The sequence below is a fragment of the Perna viridis genome, chromosome 1, assembly GCF_037379345.1.
Source record: "Perna viridis isolate PV_CMFRI_1.1 ecotype Kerala chromosome 1, ASM3737934v1, whole genome shotgun sequence".
Taxonomy (NCBI): Eukaryota; Metazoa; Mollusca; class Bivalvia; order Mytilida; family Mytilidae; genus Perna; species Perna viridis.
This window is the reverse complement of record NC_142445.1, coordinates 51707072-51724354: the sequence shown is the minus strand read 5'-3', so window position 1 is coordinate 51724354 and position 17283 is coordinate 51707072. Positions and strand designations below refer to the sequence as shown.

General features: G+C 31.4%; 1 protein-coding gene across 11 annotated transcripts in view; it reads left to right on the top strand.

Annotated features, from left to right (window-relative positions):
• The window catches only part of LOC148629277 (putative 3',5'-cyclic phosphodiesterase pde-5), a 59575-nt gene that overhangs the window by 37113 nt on the left and 5179 nt on the right, over window positions 1-17283 (top strand). For 6 of the 11 annotated variants that reach the window (XM_088547345.1, XM_088547341.1, XM_088547350.1 and 3 more), the window contains 14 exons: window positions 165-215; window positions 3048-3106; window positions 3466-3517; window positions 4956-5080; window positions 5288-5380; window positions 5811-5879; window positions 6899-7013; window positions 7544-7683; window positions 8095-8184; window positions 8944-8964; window positions 14368-14536; window positions 14858-15013; window positions 15699-15749; window positions 16661-16782. In XM_088547345.1, the coding sequence (XP_088403471.1) occupies window positions 165-215; window positions 3048-3106; window positions 3466-3517; window positions 4956-5080; window positions 5288-5380; window positions 5811-5879; window positions 6899-7013; window positions 7544-7683; window positions 8095-8184; window positions 8944-8964; window positions 14368-14536; window positions 14858-15013; window positions 15699-15749; window positions 16661-16782 (1313 nt within the window). Of the gene's footprint in view, window positions 1-164; window positions 216-3047; window positions 3107-3465; window positions 3518-4955; window positions 5081-5287; window positions 5381-5810; window positions 5880-6898; window positions 7014-7543; window positions 7684-8094; window positions 8185-8551; window positions 8564-8943; window positions 8965-14367; window positions 14537-14857; window positions 15014-15698; window positions 15750-16660; window positions 16783-17097; window positions 17210-17283 lie in introns of all 11 variants that reach the window. The other 5 variants (XM_088547342.1, XM_088547343.1, XM_088547346.1 and 2 more) reach the window with 5 other exon arrangements.

Here is a 17283-nt window from a genome sequence, read left to right as displayed (position 1 = left end):
AGTAGAATTAATGGTTGTGTGTAATAAATACCAATTTTAAACATAATGACATAATACTTAAGAAAGTTTATGATAATTGATAAAGATGGTATTCATGAAGTCCCTGTTTTTTTTATACTTGTATGACAAATGTTGTGTGCATGTTTTATTGTTGTGTGTTCTAGGTGACTGCTACATTGTTAGTATGGGCTGATGTTTGTGTGGAGTATGTTCAGGTAAACATTGATGTACAGTTTATGCCAGCTATTGATATATATAATCCATTCTCACTGATACAGGAGTTATCTCCCATTTAAATGATGTAGGATGTATCTTGAATTTACATTTTCCAAATTCAGTTGTTCTATCTTTCATTTGTATATTTTAGTTAGCAGCCTTCATAAAAATTAGGAAGTGGGTGAATCAATCATGTCAAACACCCACACACAAAATTTACCTTTATTTCTAATTCGCAAACAGACTTCACTACCAGTCTAAGTTTGTCAATCAGTTGTTGTATTTCTGAGACAAAATCTAATTAGTGGCACTTTGCAAGAGTTACCTTTCTTGATATTGTTGATGAATGTACGATTTTCTCAAAAATATATACCTACCGGTATATGCAGAAAGGGCAATAGTTTTGTAAGAACCGGTAGTATGTAGAGTGAACAAAACATTGTTGGTACAATGTACCAGTATTTTTCTGCACCTGTTATGACCTCTGTCATTGTCAGTGTCTGAATTTTACATGGTTTTGGTACTTATCAAATTATGGCAATGGTGTCTATCATTGGATAATAGTTACTCTGCGTGAATGTTCGATTTTTTTTTTGGTTCATTCCGACTCAGTGTTGATGGTTAAGGCTTTGTATTGTATATTCATAAGCATCTTGGAGATTGTTGTGTAATTGGCATTTCCTTCACATCTTATGAAATGGAAACCAGACCTGATACACTGCAAACCTGTCTATACCACACCACTTTTTGACTTAAAAATTGGTCTGGTTAAGGCAGGTTTTAAGTTAAGGAATGTTCAGAATAATTTTAAACTGGTTTAGACAGGTTTTCAGATTTTTTTGGGGTTTGGTTTAGACCAGTTTCACTGCATGAGAGAATTATTGGAAGAAGTGACTGACCAGTACTACATTTTCCCTATTATTGTTTCTTACCAAATGAAATTGAAAACAGCAAAGATAAGTGAAAATTGATACATTCATCAGGAATGCTATATCACTATTAGGATTAACAGGAAACAAATAATAAATTTACACCTGTAAGAATTATATTACTGGAAGGGTCATATCAATATATGATTGGGAAATGACTCCTGTGTGCTAAACCTGTAAGAGTTTGTGCTTAATACCATAATCTGCTTAGAACCAAGAAATTAATTTTATACAATATAACATTCTGCAGATATTAAAACATCATGACGACATTTGATAATGGCAGATTTATGGTATTGACAGCAGCAAACTCCTACTACAATATAAAGCTATTGGAAAAACATGTACCAGATCAGAAATAGAAGTATATAAGGTTTCAAGTAAGAAACTGAAACTGAAAGATAACAACTTCAGTGAAACCTATCCGAACCAAATCTCTTTTGAACTGTACATTGGTTTTGTGTAAGAGGTAGACCTAGGGTAAGGGACACAACTCTTACAAAACATTGGAATATTTGTATTCAGCATTTGACATCAATCTCATGTAAGCATCAAAGTAACTTGGACTGATTTTATTCTGTTTCAAATGAAAACTTGATAGGCTTTGGTGAAATTGAATATGATACAAACATATCACTGATTTCAAGAGTTATGTCCCTTATCCTAGGTCTACCTCCTTGAACAAGTGTTTGGTTAATTCATATTCAGACCACTTTTAAACTGCCACAAAGGATATAAAAGTGAGCTAGGTTCGACAGATTTTTGGTTTATTTAGGGTTTGGTTTTGACAGGTTTCCCTTTATTTCCATTTTACATGTAGGAAATTTACAATTCAGGCATCAATTTCACAAAAAGTCATAAGTGTAAAGTTGATCGTAGTAATGACATCATAAAAGAAAATAACATTGTTACATCATAACTTAAGATCAATTTTCCACTTACGACTTTTTATGAAATTGACACCAGTTGTTTGAACCAATGTTTCTCCTCCAGCTTTTTATCCATACCTCTTTGTATAAATGAGTGATTAGAACAGTTACATAATCATTGTGTAGTGTAGATTGGCAAGTATCTACTTGTTGGGTTCTGATTTGTAGTGCTTTAAGTTAAACTAACACCTTTATGGTTTTATTTTGACTAACATGAGTATTTTGCTTTAGATTGCAGCTAACCTGATTTTCTGGGGAAGCTTTGCTGCCTATTTCATAGAGGTAGTGTGTCATGTTGTCACTGCATGATCCTACCCTGTTTATTGTCATTTCTTGAGTGCAATAATAAATGGGTTGTTGTCTATATAGATTCAAACAGAGATTGTGAGTGACACAGTTGCTGCCACTAATTCTGTATCGTGTAACTGTATCTCTGAGCAATACCTTGCCACATTTCAGGAGAATTATTTTTGTCAAACCATAACGAGCTTTTAAATAAAGAAATCACACTGAATCATTATTAGGCACAGCTCATTGTTGAATTTTGCTGTAATTCGTGAAGATCTCGGTTATAGTGGTTTTCTTCTGATAAAAAAAATTCCCTTCATTTTGTATTAAAGTGTATTACTATATTTGTATTAAAATATGGAGAGAAAATACGTTTATTTTAAATAAGAATATTTCTTTTAAGTTTAATTTTAATTTTTTATGTGACACTGTGTGTTATATTCTTGTTCATATACAGTCAAAATGATCATATTTTTAATGCATTATATCAGAATTTCACATAACTTCTCTCATAAATAGAATTGATAAAATATTAACCACCAGACATTCTTACTCTGACCATTTGTTCTGTTGTGAATTGATATTTCACAACAATATGCAAAATACAGTTTAAAAAAAAATAGGATTTCATTTCTAAACATGAGAGAGGTTATAGCATATGATGATGAGTGTTATTTTTTTATAGATGTATAACAGTATGATGCGACAGAGGAAGTTAAATGACTTTTTGTTGGCTGTCACAAAGTAAGTCCCAAGTTGTTTAAAGTTGCCATGTTTTATGTAGGTAACAAACTGATTAATGGGTATTACACAATTCTATCTTAAGCTTGTTTAAACCATTAAACAGAAAATCTCAATTTCAATTTCTATTTTATTTTCTGCTTGCATTCTATAGAGGCATTAATCAAACTGTGATGCAGAGATCTTACATTAAAATATGGCATGTTGAGGATTTCTATAGAAATAAACTGCAAAAAATTACATTGATGATTGGATTAATACAAAGTAAGGGTTATCTGTGTTTACTTTGAAGTTTAGAAATAGCTTCAGAGACTCATAAAATGAGTCCTGTATAGAATTAAATGATGTTAATGATATTTCAGGTCGATATTTCAAGACATTGTTAGTATGGACACTGTTATCATGAAAATAATGGTAGGTACACTAGAAAGCAGAAATTGAGCACTCGAGTACATGTTATGTACTGTAATAATATGGATGAAAATCAGATAATTGTTACATAAAATATTTTTATCTGTGTATATGCATGTATTTTTGTGTGCTAGCCATAACATAATTTACAATTACAAAATGATAATGTTTCCTAATGCCAGGAGTGTATATTTCTAAATGATGAGATGGTTATACAAAGAGATTTAAAAAAACAAGAATACCTTAAATATTTTTTTTTATTTAAAAAAATGAATAAAATTAAGGTAAAAGAAAGCACTTCTTTTTCACAGTGACTGAATCAAGATTATTTTTAATACAAGAAATTGCATATGTTTATTAATTCATGCAAATAGAAAGTACAAGAAGGAAGTAGAAATACTAGTGTCAGATGAGAGTAAATTCTAGAAGAGAAAGAAATTAGGAACATCAAACTGACAACAGACAAATCATTAGAAAAACAACCAAAAATGTCAAATAGACAACAGACAAATTGCTAGACAAAATACATCCAAAACATCAAATAAACAACAAACATTTAAACAAAATACAACCAGAAACATAACATGGACAACAGAAAAACATTTGGACGACATCAAAGAAACAACAAACATTTAAACAAAATACAACCAGAAACATCACATGGACAACAGAAAAACATTTGGACAACATCAAAGAAACAACAAACATTTAAACAAAATACAACCAGAAACATCACATGAACAACAGAAAAACACTTGGACAACATCAAATAGACAACAGACAAACCTTAAGACAAAACACAACCAATTATATAGACAAAAGTGAAACCTTCAGATAAAACACAACCAATTATATAGACGAAAGTGAAACCTTCAGATAAAACACAACCAATTATATAGACAAAAGTGAAACCTTCAGATAAAACACAACCAATTATATAGACAAAAGTGAAACCTTCAGATAAAACACAACCAATTATATAGACAAAAGTGAAACCTTCAGATAAAACACAACCAATTATATAGACAAAAGTGAAACCTTCAGATAAAATACAACCAATTATATAGACAAAAGTGAAACCTTCAGATAAAATACAACCAAAAACATCAAATATTGAAATAATATTATATTTCACAGTTGCTAAATACAAATCAATTTTGCAGGTACCATTTTTCATGCTTTTCTTTCTGAAAATGGCAGAAATTGGTACACCGCAAAAATTAGTACATTTACAGTAGAGAGGAACACCAAAAGACAAAACATTACAAAGGAACTTATACATACAAAGGACAAGCCGCATAAATATCACTCAAAACTAGAGGTTGCAAGTAAAATGTACGTGAATCGGCAAATATCATACCCCTAACTATGGAATACCAGTACAAATGAACATGGAATTTTTTGCTTTTGAATGTACCATTAATTTATGATATGTTTACAGAACTATGCCAAGAAATTGGTCAATGCTGACAGAGCATCTTTGTTTCTAGTAGATACTAAGACTAGTGAATTATATGCTCGGATATTTGATACGGGTAAAGAGCATGTACCACAAAAGGAAATTAGGTAATTATATAAGGTGTTTTATTCATAATGTTGCTATGTATATTGTTTCTTATATGCAGCCCTTATCATACATTGTAAGTTTCTAAATACTCTTATTTTTCTTGCAAAAACTTTGGTTGTTATATTTTATCTTTTCAAGTTTTTAAAACTTTTCTAGCTGTGTATAATGGATGACTTGATATATGTATTTTTTTTTATGAATTTCAGATTTCCAATGGACAAAGGTGTTGCTGGACATGTTGCTTCCACAGGGCAGGTGCTAAATATTATGGATGCCTATGGAGATGGGAGGTTTAATAGGTAAGTAACAGTACTTTGGAAGGGTTGTAAATATTATTAGTATCTATTGCAATAGGAGGTCTAGTGGTTGAATGACTCTGTTTTAGGAGGAATGCAGATATTGTAGATTCAGATGGTGATATGTTATTGAATGGGGCTAATCTTTATTTGTTCTCTTTTTTTCATGTCATTTGACATTACATTGAGTTCTACCGTATATGGAGATGATTTTATTATGCAAACTTAAGATATTTGAATATTGTGCAGGAAATTCAATCTGTTGAATGACTTATAAATACACTGTTTTTAATGAAAAGGTTGTTTTGGGTTGCTTACAATATATTTTAGCAAATTGAAGTACAAAAGAGTTTGAATTTTAGCCAACAATTTCAAGCATTATATAAATGTGTACATTTTCTTACACTTATTTTTCTGTTGTTTTTGTTTTCAGAGAAGTTGATATGCAAACAGGGTACAGAACAAAGTCAATATTGTGTATGCCAATATATATCAGGGGAAGGTATGTAGATTAAAGATGAAAATGTGAGGTTGTTTCTGTGTGTTGATCAAACCATGAAATTGTATTTTTTGTAGAATGGAACCATGTAGATGCTGAAATAGCATTAATCATAAAAAATGTCTGTTAGGGCAATTTTACGTCTATGAAATTTTTTTAAAAACAATTGAACAAAAGTCTTAGTCTGTGATAACATAAAATTTAAAAAGAACTGTTAAACAAATAAAGATATGTTGTATTTGAGCATTTTGATCATGAAAAAGTTGTATTGTGAAAGAATATGGTATTTTCATCATTATTTATGTACAAGTATTTATATTCTACAACTAGAACATTAAGTTAAATTAGGTAGATACATTATTGATAAAAAAATGTACACTACCCCTTTAATGTAGATCATACCTATTACATTGAGCATTCTTCTCTGTCATCTTACAAAATTATACAGACATGTATATTTTCAATGAACTAAAAATGTTTTAAATGGCTTAAAAATATTATGTTTAAATTTTTTTTTTTTAAATGTTTGAACTAAAAAAATTTATGGTAAAATTACTATCATTACTTGTATAAGGCCTGTTTTAAGGGGAGATAATTGGAGGGAAAATGTTCTATAGAAATGTAATGGGAATATTGTTTTTTTTAATAGTACAGAAAGAGTTCAGTGAACCCAAAATTAATTTTGAAATATGAAAGAATGTCAATTAAATGTTCTTTATGTAAATTGGGAAGAAATTTTATCTACTATTTCTTGATAGTTTGCAAAATAGTGAAATTCTGCTTAGAATTCAGATCAAATTATCTTTTTAAGGCTCAATTATCTCAAAATCAAGCTCGATGACCTCTGTTTTTACATCCAAATCCTGAAGTACGTTCATTCAAGGTCATCCTCCAGAAAAATAAGAAAACTTATAGATTAGAAATATGCGGTATGATCTACCTTAATAATGATTTGTAGAGCTTTCCTGAATTGTGGAACCGTGTAACTCAGATTTCAATAATAGTTTTTGTTGATATTACAGTATAATAGGTGTAGTACAGATGGTAAACAAGAAAGAGGGAACATTCACATTGGCTGATGAAGAGTCATTTGAAACATTTGCAATTTATTGTGGACTGGCACTTCATCATGCCAAGGTAAGCAAGTACTAAAGTAAAACATATTAAATTTATTTGCAACTTATCAGTTGTTCTTAATGACTGATATTGAAAAACTTTGGTAATTTCAAATGTCATCGTTATATCAAATCAATCGTTATATCGCCAATAAACATAATATCACCTGCTTTGTACTATAAGACAAAACTTCATATTTTGCCCTATCTGGCACACTGTGATAAATTCTGTCAAAACTTGTTATGCTGTATTTATGATGAACCAGGTACTATGAAAGTATTATTGTTCATGGGTACAAATTTTTGTGGTATTGGTGGGCTTGGTAGACCACGTAATTTGGTTCCCAATGAAAGGGAAATTTTCCATTCATTTGTATGGTACAGTTGTCAAATCCACCATTTCAAGAATATGTGGACTGATAATTTTTTTTCAGAAACCATGAAAATTGGTACCCACAAATAAAGGTATGGTTACAGTATTTCAAATTTTAAAGTATTTTCATTCTTTGATTTGACATCTGTCTATTCATTCATACCACCATGTATTTTCAGCTGTATGACAAAATCAGGAGATCGGAACAGAAATATAAAGTAGCATTAGAAGTTCTGTCATACCATGCCCAATGTACTGATGATGAATATAAAATGATCAAATCCAATCCACTTCCTGAAAAAATACCGGGTATTGTCAAGTAAGTGTATACTGAAACACTGGGAAATTGTTGAATAATGAGTATTATACTGATATACTTGGGTTGTCAACCCAGTTAAGACAGAACATTGTAGTCAAGTCAGCTTATACTGATATACCTAGAATTGTCAAGTCAGTTTACAAATAAAAACAGGGTGTTGCCAAGTCAGTTTATCTAAGAACTGTTTTTTCCTAAAAAATATTATTATGCAATCTTTCTTATCTTTCTGTGTTATTGAGCAAAAATAGTCTAAATCCCAGGAACTAAGGAATTGTTGTACTGAAGAACACAACTGGTGTCATTGTACAAGGGGGATAATTCATAAATGACTTTGGACAAATACATGGCAGTCCCAATTATTAAAATTGTTTCTGTATGGTATTGTTCATTAAGAATCAGTTGTTATTTTAGTTATGAGTTTTCTCCATGGGCAGTCGAAGATATGGCTAAGAGTGTACATGTATTGTATATGATGAAAGACATTTTCTGTATGGCCACCAAGTAAGTATTACAGACATCATGTAACTCACCAATGTCATCAGTCACTGAACTTATAATTTTCTATTTGTCTACCACCAAATCTGCTGTCAGTGAGGGTCAATCAAACTATCACTACAATGCTACAATTATTTTTTCATCACCAGAAACATATTTTTTATCGAAAGGATCAAATTTCAAATCAAAATTACTTTCTAGGCTTAAAATCAAATGTTAAAATTGTTACATTTTTTTTTCTTAATTTACGTTGAGTTTTGTTTCTATCTACACAAAGAAAAAATCTAAAGTTTACAAGCCATGTGATAAATCTTGATTTGCAATTAATTTCTTGTTATTTTTCAAATTATTGAATGAACTTGAATATTTTCAGCAATATTAAAGGGTGAGATATTGTTTTAATCGAGTGACATGATATCTTTGATATTTTGTGTATTGATTGCTAACACTGGAGATAAACTTTTTCTCAATCCCACTTCATAGTCCTAAAGCTTGGTTCCTACCAAATTCAGTGCCAAACAATGCTTCATTTCCACCCTGATGCTTCAGCTTTTAGACATTGATCTTAGTTTCACTTTTTAGGGGGGTACAAAATGAATCGGGTTAAAGAGTAGAAAATACAATGCTTAATTAGTAGCCACAGAAGTACTTGTAGTAGAAATTATATTTTCTCCTTTGATTTTGTTTAGAATTTACTTTTATTTTTTATTAGATACATCAGTATATTTTTTTAGAGTTATTTGATTGTTTATTGTGTTTTTGCAGAAGGAATGAAAATGAGAAAAGGTATATCCATTTAAGTCACACTGGTAGACAAAATAGACTGTTTGCAGTGGATCACTCACTTATCCATTTCTCATTTTCTCTCTTCACACATGTTATAACCTGATCTGCTATCTAATTTCTTACTTTTGACTAACAATCTTATTGAAGAAAAACATTATTCTTTATTATTATTATTAGGGGAGATAATTCAACTTGTTATCTTGGGTCAGCTGTAGTGATGTTTACTCACATGATCATTTGGTCATATGACAGTACAAGCCCTTTTTCACTAATTTGATTGTAATGTTTTTTAGGAAATTAATATCTATTAAAATGTCTCTACCTAAAGCTATCAGTTTCTATTGTTGGCCCTAAATACTGTTAAAAAAGGTATTATTGGATTCCACATGACTTAAATATACATCAAGTGGTGATATCTTTTTTTTCAAACTAAAGTGTAAGGTTTCAAATTAACAGGAGATTCAAAACAATGGGTATCTTGCAAAAAACTTGATAAGGAGTTCTTAAGAATAATTGTTAATTTAAAAAAAAAGGTAATATTCCAGTAAGATTGTAGACTGCAGTAGTATGCAATGCTGTACTGTTCTCTTTAGTTTACTAGATACTCCATTATGCAGTTGTTACTATCTTTCCCTATATTCATTCATATGTGTTGATTTCTACAAACTTTAGTAGATATGTACATGTACTGTTCGATAATGCAAGAATATGTACCTTCTGTTGAATCATGATTCAACTGCATATGGGAGAATATTCTTTCTTAGCTTTTTGGCAGTTATAAATCTGCTGTTAGTTTTGCACAAATCTTAAGCCTCTATAAGAAATTTGTATAAGCTGTGGCAGTTATAAGTCTGCTATTGGTAGTCCATAGTCCTCTGTAAGAAATTTGTATACTCATTGGCAGTTATAAGTGTGCTATTGGTAGTCCATAGTCCTCTATAAGAAATTTGTATACTCATTGGCAGTTATAAGTCTGCTATTGGTGGTCCATAGTCCTCTATAAGAAATTTGTATAACTTTTGGCAGTTATAAGTCTGCTATTGGTAGTCCATAGTCCTCTATAAGAAATTTGTATACTCATTGGCAGTAATGTCAGCTATTGGTAGTCCATAGTCCTCTATAAGAAATTTGTATAACCTTTGGCAGTTAAAAGTCTGCTATTGGTAAGCTTAAGCCTCTATAAGAAATTTGTACACCCATAGGCAGTTATAAGTCTGCTATTGGTAGTCCAATGTTTTTAAGCCTCTATAAGAAATTTGTACACCCATAGGCAGTTATAAGTCTGCTATTGGTAGTCCAAAGCTTAAGCCTCTGTAAGTAATTTGTACACACATTGGCAGTTACAAGTCTGCTATTGGTAGGTAGTCCTGTAATAGACAGATTTAATTATTTACCTACAAATAATGCCCTGGACATTTGCTATTTTCCAAATCACATTTTATTTATCTAGATTCAACTGATGTCATTTGATTTTTGAAATGTCAGTCAGATTGCATAAAGCTGCAATTAAGATCATTAGGACTTAAGTACAGCTAAACTTATATCATCACTTTTTTGTCAACTTTTCCCTTGTTTTTCTTACTTCTTTAAAACCACTTGTTCAGTCCTAACCAATTTTGGCAGGAATGATCTATAGAAGGACATCTACAAACAATCTGTGTCCTCTGTTATCCAAATTTCAACTCATATGCCAATGTTTTGATACTTTGTAGTGTTGTTAATTTCTGTAAATGATTATCTTTTGATGTTCCCTTGAATAGCACCTATGCTGACTGTGGCCACTTAAATTTGCAACTTAAACTCTGTGGGAAACACATTTTAGCCTATATCTCTAGCAATATTTGGTCAGTTGTAATCAAACTTAGCTGAAATGGTGTATAGTTTCCAGGAATGATTCCCCTTTGGTTCCACTTCAACGATCAGAGTTGTACTAGACTCCTCTGTAACTGTATTTGCCCTTGTTCGAAATTCTTCACAGTAGTTTTTTCAAGGCTTCTACAAACGGTTCACTTTTGATAGATGCCACTCTAATGACCCCATTGTGGTTATGGAAGCTTAAAATTACCATTGAAAGTATATAGGAATACATATGTTGCAGGAATCTTTGAAATTTTGTTTTCTTTTGTTTCTCTTTCATTTGGGTTATATTCATGCTCCTACATGCCAGTCCTAATGGCATGGATTCCCTTAGGGAAGTTTTCAAAGGGTTGACAATACGGTGAATGATATGTTGATATGCTTTTCATGCAGTTAGCAGGTTTGGAAGTCGGATACATTCCACAGATATTTATAAGGAAAAAAAACTATGCTGGACCATTTATTAGGGGAGATAATTCAACTATCTGGACTTGGTGAAGGTTTTTCATTGTAATGTTCACATATACAAAACATTGTCTCCCTCACCTGATGTGACATCTGAAATCCTGTCATTTTTAAGTAAATAGTGAGATTATTTTTTGAGTTTAGATATAGACTGTATGTGTTGATTGAAGTTATAAAATATTATTGAGATGCTACTAATAAGAAAAAAATATGTTCTGAAAGAGCATACCAAATAATCTGTGTTAGATGTATCGGTAGTAATTTATATAATTAAGAAGACAAAGCCAATAAAATAGTTGTTATTAATGCACACTGATATAACTTGCATGAAAGGTGCAGGATAATACATTCATGAACAGCCTGAGCCTTTACCATAATAATACTTCTACTCATTAGAGTAGGACTGTAATCACCTTGTCTTTTTCTGTTCCTCAATTACCCTTTACTATAACAGAGTTTCAGTTTCTATCAGAAGGAATGCTTAGATATTTGGTAAATTGCTTGATGACTTGTACCACATCTCTCCTTTCCAGGTAACTCACTAATCTACCTCTTATTTATTGTATGACTTAGCAATGTTTTAGGTGATGCATGATAGAAGTTTTCTGTTTCTATTGGAAGGAATGCTTAGATATTTGGTACATTGATTTTGCATGATGAGTTGTGTATCTCCCTTTCCAGATTCCTCACTTACTGGCATCTATTTCCTGTTTAATGAAAATGGTTGAATGGGGATATTCTTAGCACAACTTAACAATTAAAATCTCATTAGATTTAAATGTTTCATTGTAACTTACTGAGTAATCATACCAGGTGCTTATTTAAAAAAAACTCAAAAATTTCTTATTGAAGTATTGATATCAGTCTTATATTTCCCATTTCAGAGATTTCATGATGGAGAAGTAATTTTAAGATTTTTTTTTTAATTTGGCAAAGGCTCTATCTACCAACTTTACAAAGGGCAATCAAGGGAACCAAGATTCTAGTGGAAATAAAAAAAATGTAATCCAGGGACAAAAACAAGATACATACACAATAAAGAACATAAAATAACAAAAATAATAAATACAAAGCAACAGAAGTAAATAAGCAACTTGGACTCCACTAAAAATTGGGAGCATGGACCAGGTGCACCAGTATGGTAAGCATCTTCTGCTTTTCTAGAAACACCTGCTGAGTTGCTCATAAAAAATCAAATAATCAAATCCTGGGTATACCAAAGAGGGAAGGAAAACTATGACATATTGAACAAATTGATTTGCATGGTGAAGATGGATACACCATAACAATCCATGAGTTCATGATGATAATCATTAAACTTCTTTAGTGATGACTTCAATCTTGTAGCAACATAACCCTGTTCCAGAAGCCTAATTGTGAGAAGTCTTACATGGTACAAAAAGTCTGCAGGGATATAGCAAGCTATGGCATAACGTATGAGTTGTGATGAAAACTCCATATGCAGGTTGTGATGGGATGTTGCCGCAGCTGAAAGGAAAGTTGACAATACGGAATAAAAAGTCATCATGTTTGTCATATAGTTTAGTCAATAGTTTTACTTTACCATCGATCTCTAAGTGTTAGTCAAGATATGAGGCTGACTTCACAGTTTCTGTAGTATCCTTTATCTCAAGTTCTTGTGATATGTGATGTATAAAACTCCTGAAACTAGGATTGTTTAATGATAATGCGTCATCTATATAGCGGAAATTGAGATCAAAGGATCTGGCTAGATGATGTTCCTTCCTTTGGATTAGATCAGCTATAAAGTCAGCCTCATAAGAGTGAAGGAATGGGACAGCAAGAAGAGGAGCTTAATTTGTTCCCATTGGAATGTTCACCACACTGGACAAATATGTTGTCAGTAAAAAATTCCAGCATTTTGAAAACCTCTTTTTCGGTATATATGGAAGATGATTTGAATTTTTTTTTCCAAAGTATGAAGAATCTCTATGAAATAGTACATATCTGTGTCTAGGTATATTGTCTAACGATGTATAATGGTTTTCAGTTAGGATTTTAACTGAGTATGGGGAATAGAAGTATACAGAGTTGAAAATCCTAGGTTTCAATGCTATTGTATTCTGATAATAATCTTGAATTGAGGGTTTTCAGAAGATCTTTCGAATTTTTCAGGATCCACATTGAATTAATACCACTACGGGAGTAACAAATAAAAACAGCAGATATTTGAACTTAAATATCTCTCATTAACATATCGAGGAGGATTTTGGAGATGTAGAACTCAGGGCTTTAATGGCCATTTATCATTATATGTATTTTTTTTACATGATTAAGCATTGTAAAATTAAAATGCCCATGAGTCATTTTTTATTGTCCTAAAACAAAGATAAATTGATAACTTACACTTACAAAGTAATTGATAACTGGTGGAATTGTGGTTAACATGAGTGATAGAGAAATTTTGATGTTGTTTAAAATCTCTGTTAAGCTGAGATTGCATTTTGCTTTAATTTTTAACAATATGCATGAGTGTTTTGTTGTAATAATTAAACCTCTATGAAGAGGAGCATTTTTGAAAGAATGGGAATGAATGTTTGTACTTTTGATATTCGAAAGATGTTTGTATTTCATTTTTTTAAGTATTTAAAACATACCGTAGTTAACTCAGTTAAAAACAATCTCATGAAGAGCTTTATTGAATTCATTTATTGTAAAACCTCTCGATCTTAAAAAACCATTTCTTCTTGTTTTCACTTGATCTCATTACTCTGCCTTCCACAATCACAGGTCATTTAGATAGTGAAATCAAACAAAGAATAGCCAACTTGTGCTTATCACCGCTTTTTATGCTATAAAATGGGAACTGCATTAAGGCTTTAGTATAAATACACCATTTACTGCCCATGCAGAATAAATTTGATGTGTCCAGACCACTGAATAACATTTGATCATATAATTGCATATATGGGTGAAATTTGTCTGAACCATGTAACCTAAAATTCTTGAAACAAGTTAGTTATTTGGAAGGAGTTTTCTGTCTTCTTATAAGGTTTGGGCAGGTTTCACTGATATATCTGTGTTTATGTCTTGTCTAAACAGCTGTCAATATGAGAGTAGGGATTTATATACTTTTAGATATGATATAGATGACATGATCCGGTTCACGCTAACTGTGAAGAAAAACTACCGCAATGTTCCCTATCATAATTGGGCCCATGCTTTCTCTGTGGCACATGCTGTGTATACTGTGATTAAGACAACAAAACATTGCTTCACACCTGTGGAGGTTAGTATTATGTGTCATTATGATACAGTCAAGTCATTTTTTCAGTCCTAGATGACTGGGTCTAAATTGTTGTGTGTTATGGATAACATTTTTTGTGCCATAAACATGTACTATTTGAGTAGTTTGTATAATAGTATATAAGCTAGGCACTCTATCTTAACATTAAAAGCTGTGTAGGTCAAAAAGTAGAGTTTTTTTTGTGGTTTTATTACCTGTCTCTTATAAATTCTTTTCAGTTAAATTGCATATGTCATGAGGGATATTTTTCTGTAAAAAGAATTGATACACTGGATATATTTATGGTATTGTATTTATTTGTAGTGTTTGGCCTTGTATGTGGCCTGTTTATGCCATGACTTAGATCACCGTGGGAAGACCAATGCCTTCATGGTGAAGAGTGCATCACCACTGGCAGCTATATATTCTACCTCAACAATGGAACACCACCATTTCAACCATACAGTTACAATTCTACAAGTTAGTTCTAGATACTAAATTATTATACTTATTATATAGATAACACTGAATTATCCAATGTTCCCTACGTGTAAATAATTTTGATACCCCAGTAAAATTTATCACTAGTGAAATAAATTCTGTATTTTCACTCTACCAACTAAAACCAATAGTCCAATCACAAAAATTTAAGAATTTTGCTGGTAGTAAAATATTTTTGAGAAAATATATATAAGCAGATAGGTTAGTCAATTGGTTATCATGAATAACTCAAGTAAAATCACTTGGTGATCGTTTCTTTGTTCTTCACTCTTTCTAATTAAGTACCATTCTGCGTAAGAATCAGGCAATGGATGGCACTTCATTTTTCCCAATTTAATCATTTTTGCCTAAAATATATTCATTACATCTAGAAAACAAACAAAAAGCTTTTTAAATTTATTTATCATTAGATATACATCAACCCTACTTTCTGTGACAATTAGCATTTTGCACTTATTAACCCCAACTGGTTTATTTTTCTTTATAACAAATTTGATATTTGTGATGTACACATTATGACCTGCAATATTTTTACTGCTTATATAGGGAAAAAGTGCAGGAAAATTTTCCCACCATTTTTTCATAGTGCATTTCAGCTAAACTCAATGAATCAATATCTTTTTAATAAATTGGAACAATGTTCTTTTATTTTCTGTCATTTCAGAATGAAGGCCATAATATTTTCAAGCATCTGACATCTGATCAATACAAACAGGTTAGTTCACAATTTTTGTCATGTTAGAACAAATCAGAACTATGATTTTATAATCAAATAGTAGCTATTTCAAAAAGGTAGAATAGATAACTCCAAATCTTGTTAGAATCTTTCTCCTATAATAAATGACATTTATATTCTCTTCTTCAATACACTGATTGCTCCTAGTCAGGAAATAGCTTGCCAGACAACCTCTAGCATCAAAACAATATAAACTACTGTAAACATACTTGTTGTGTTTCACCATATCTGTTCCTTTTTCTACTAGTTTTGCAAGCAATAATGTCTGTCTAATTTGTGCATAAGAAAAAAATCTCAAAAATAAATTGCCATGATTAATTTAATTTCCACATTGAAAAAATTTACTGCACCTGAATATATTGCAATCTAATCAAAATTAGACCAATCAGTTGTTCTATTGAGTCAAGGCATGTAAGGACTAACAACACTCCATTCTACGATCTGTTCAGATGACCTTTTCAGAGTCCTTGAGATTTTCCCTTTGAATAATATGCTGTGATTGGCTGATCAGAAAGGTCATCTGAACAGAAAGTAGAATGGAGTTAATTGGAGCCAGCTGCAGCCTGCCATTTGGTGTGAGGTTTTCCTCAACATTTAGACTCATGGGTGGCCTTAGGGTGACATTTTTCATCCCAATGGGATCTCTTTGACATATCCCAATATCCATTCTCGTTATATGCCAAACAGAGTGTTCATGAAAATAAAAGCGAAATTGAATTGATATCCTGAAATGTGAAACATGAAAATGAGTACTCACATTAATAAGTTGATTTTCATTAGTTTTGTCTACTTTTAACAATGGAAGATCTGGAGGAGAAAATGAAACAATGCTTACAGAATTATTTAATAAAATTGACAACTAATTTTTATCTTTTTCATATTATTTTTAGATCTTAGGTGATATTAGACAATGCATATTAGCAACAGATTTAGCCTTATTTTTTGGTAACAGAGCCAGACTTCAGGAAGTGTGTGATAAAAATGAATTTTCATGGGACAACACTGAGCACAGGTTTGTTGGTTTACTAATCATTATATACGGGAGAATCTATGTTAAGTTACTGATGGTGTTGAGATATTCTAAGGAAGCATTGTGAAATTTTACAGGAGTTTTCCTTGTATACAATGTACATTTCAGTTATAATATTTATGGGACTTTTTAACCATGTTTCGATATTGGTAATTGACTAAAAAAACAGAATTCCCTTGCCAAACCTTTTCATTATAATTAGTCTTGGGAAAAAAGGCTAGCTGTTTATAAAAGTTCAAATGCTTGCGAAAATAAGCTTTAAGACTTAAAAAGATTTTCTAATTTATCCCACTACAGAAAATTACTTCGATCAGTAACTATAACTGCTTGTGACTTATGTGCGAGTTCTAAGCCATGGAACATACAAGTTCAGACTGTGCACACTATATTTGATGAATTCTATCAACAGGTATTGACACACAGCATGACATTTCTGCATGGAATTATATTTAGTTCTGCTGAACTTGCATTATTCACTCTTTT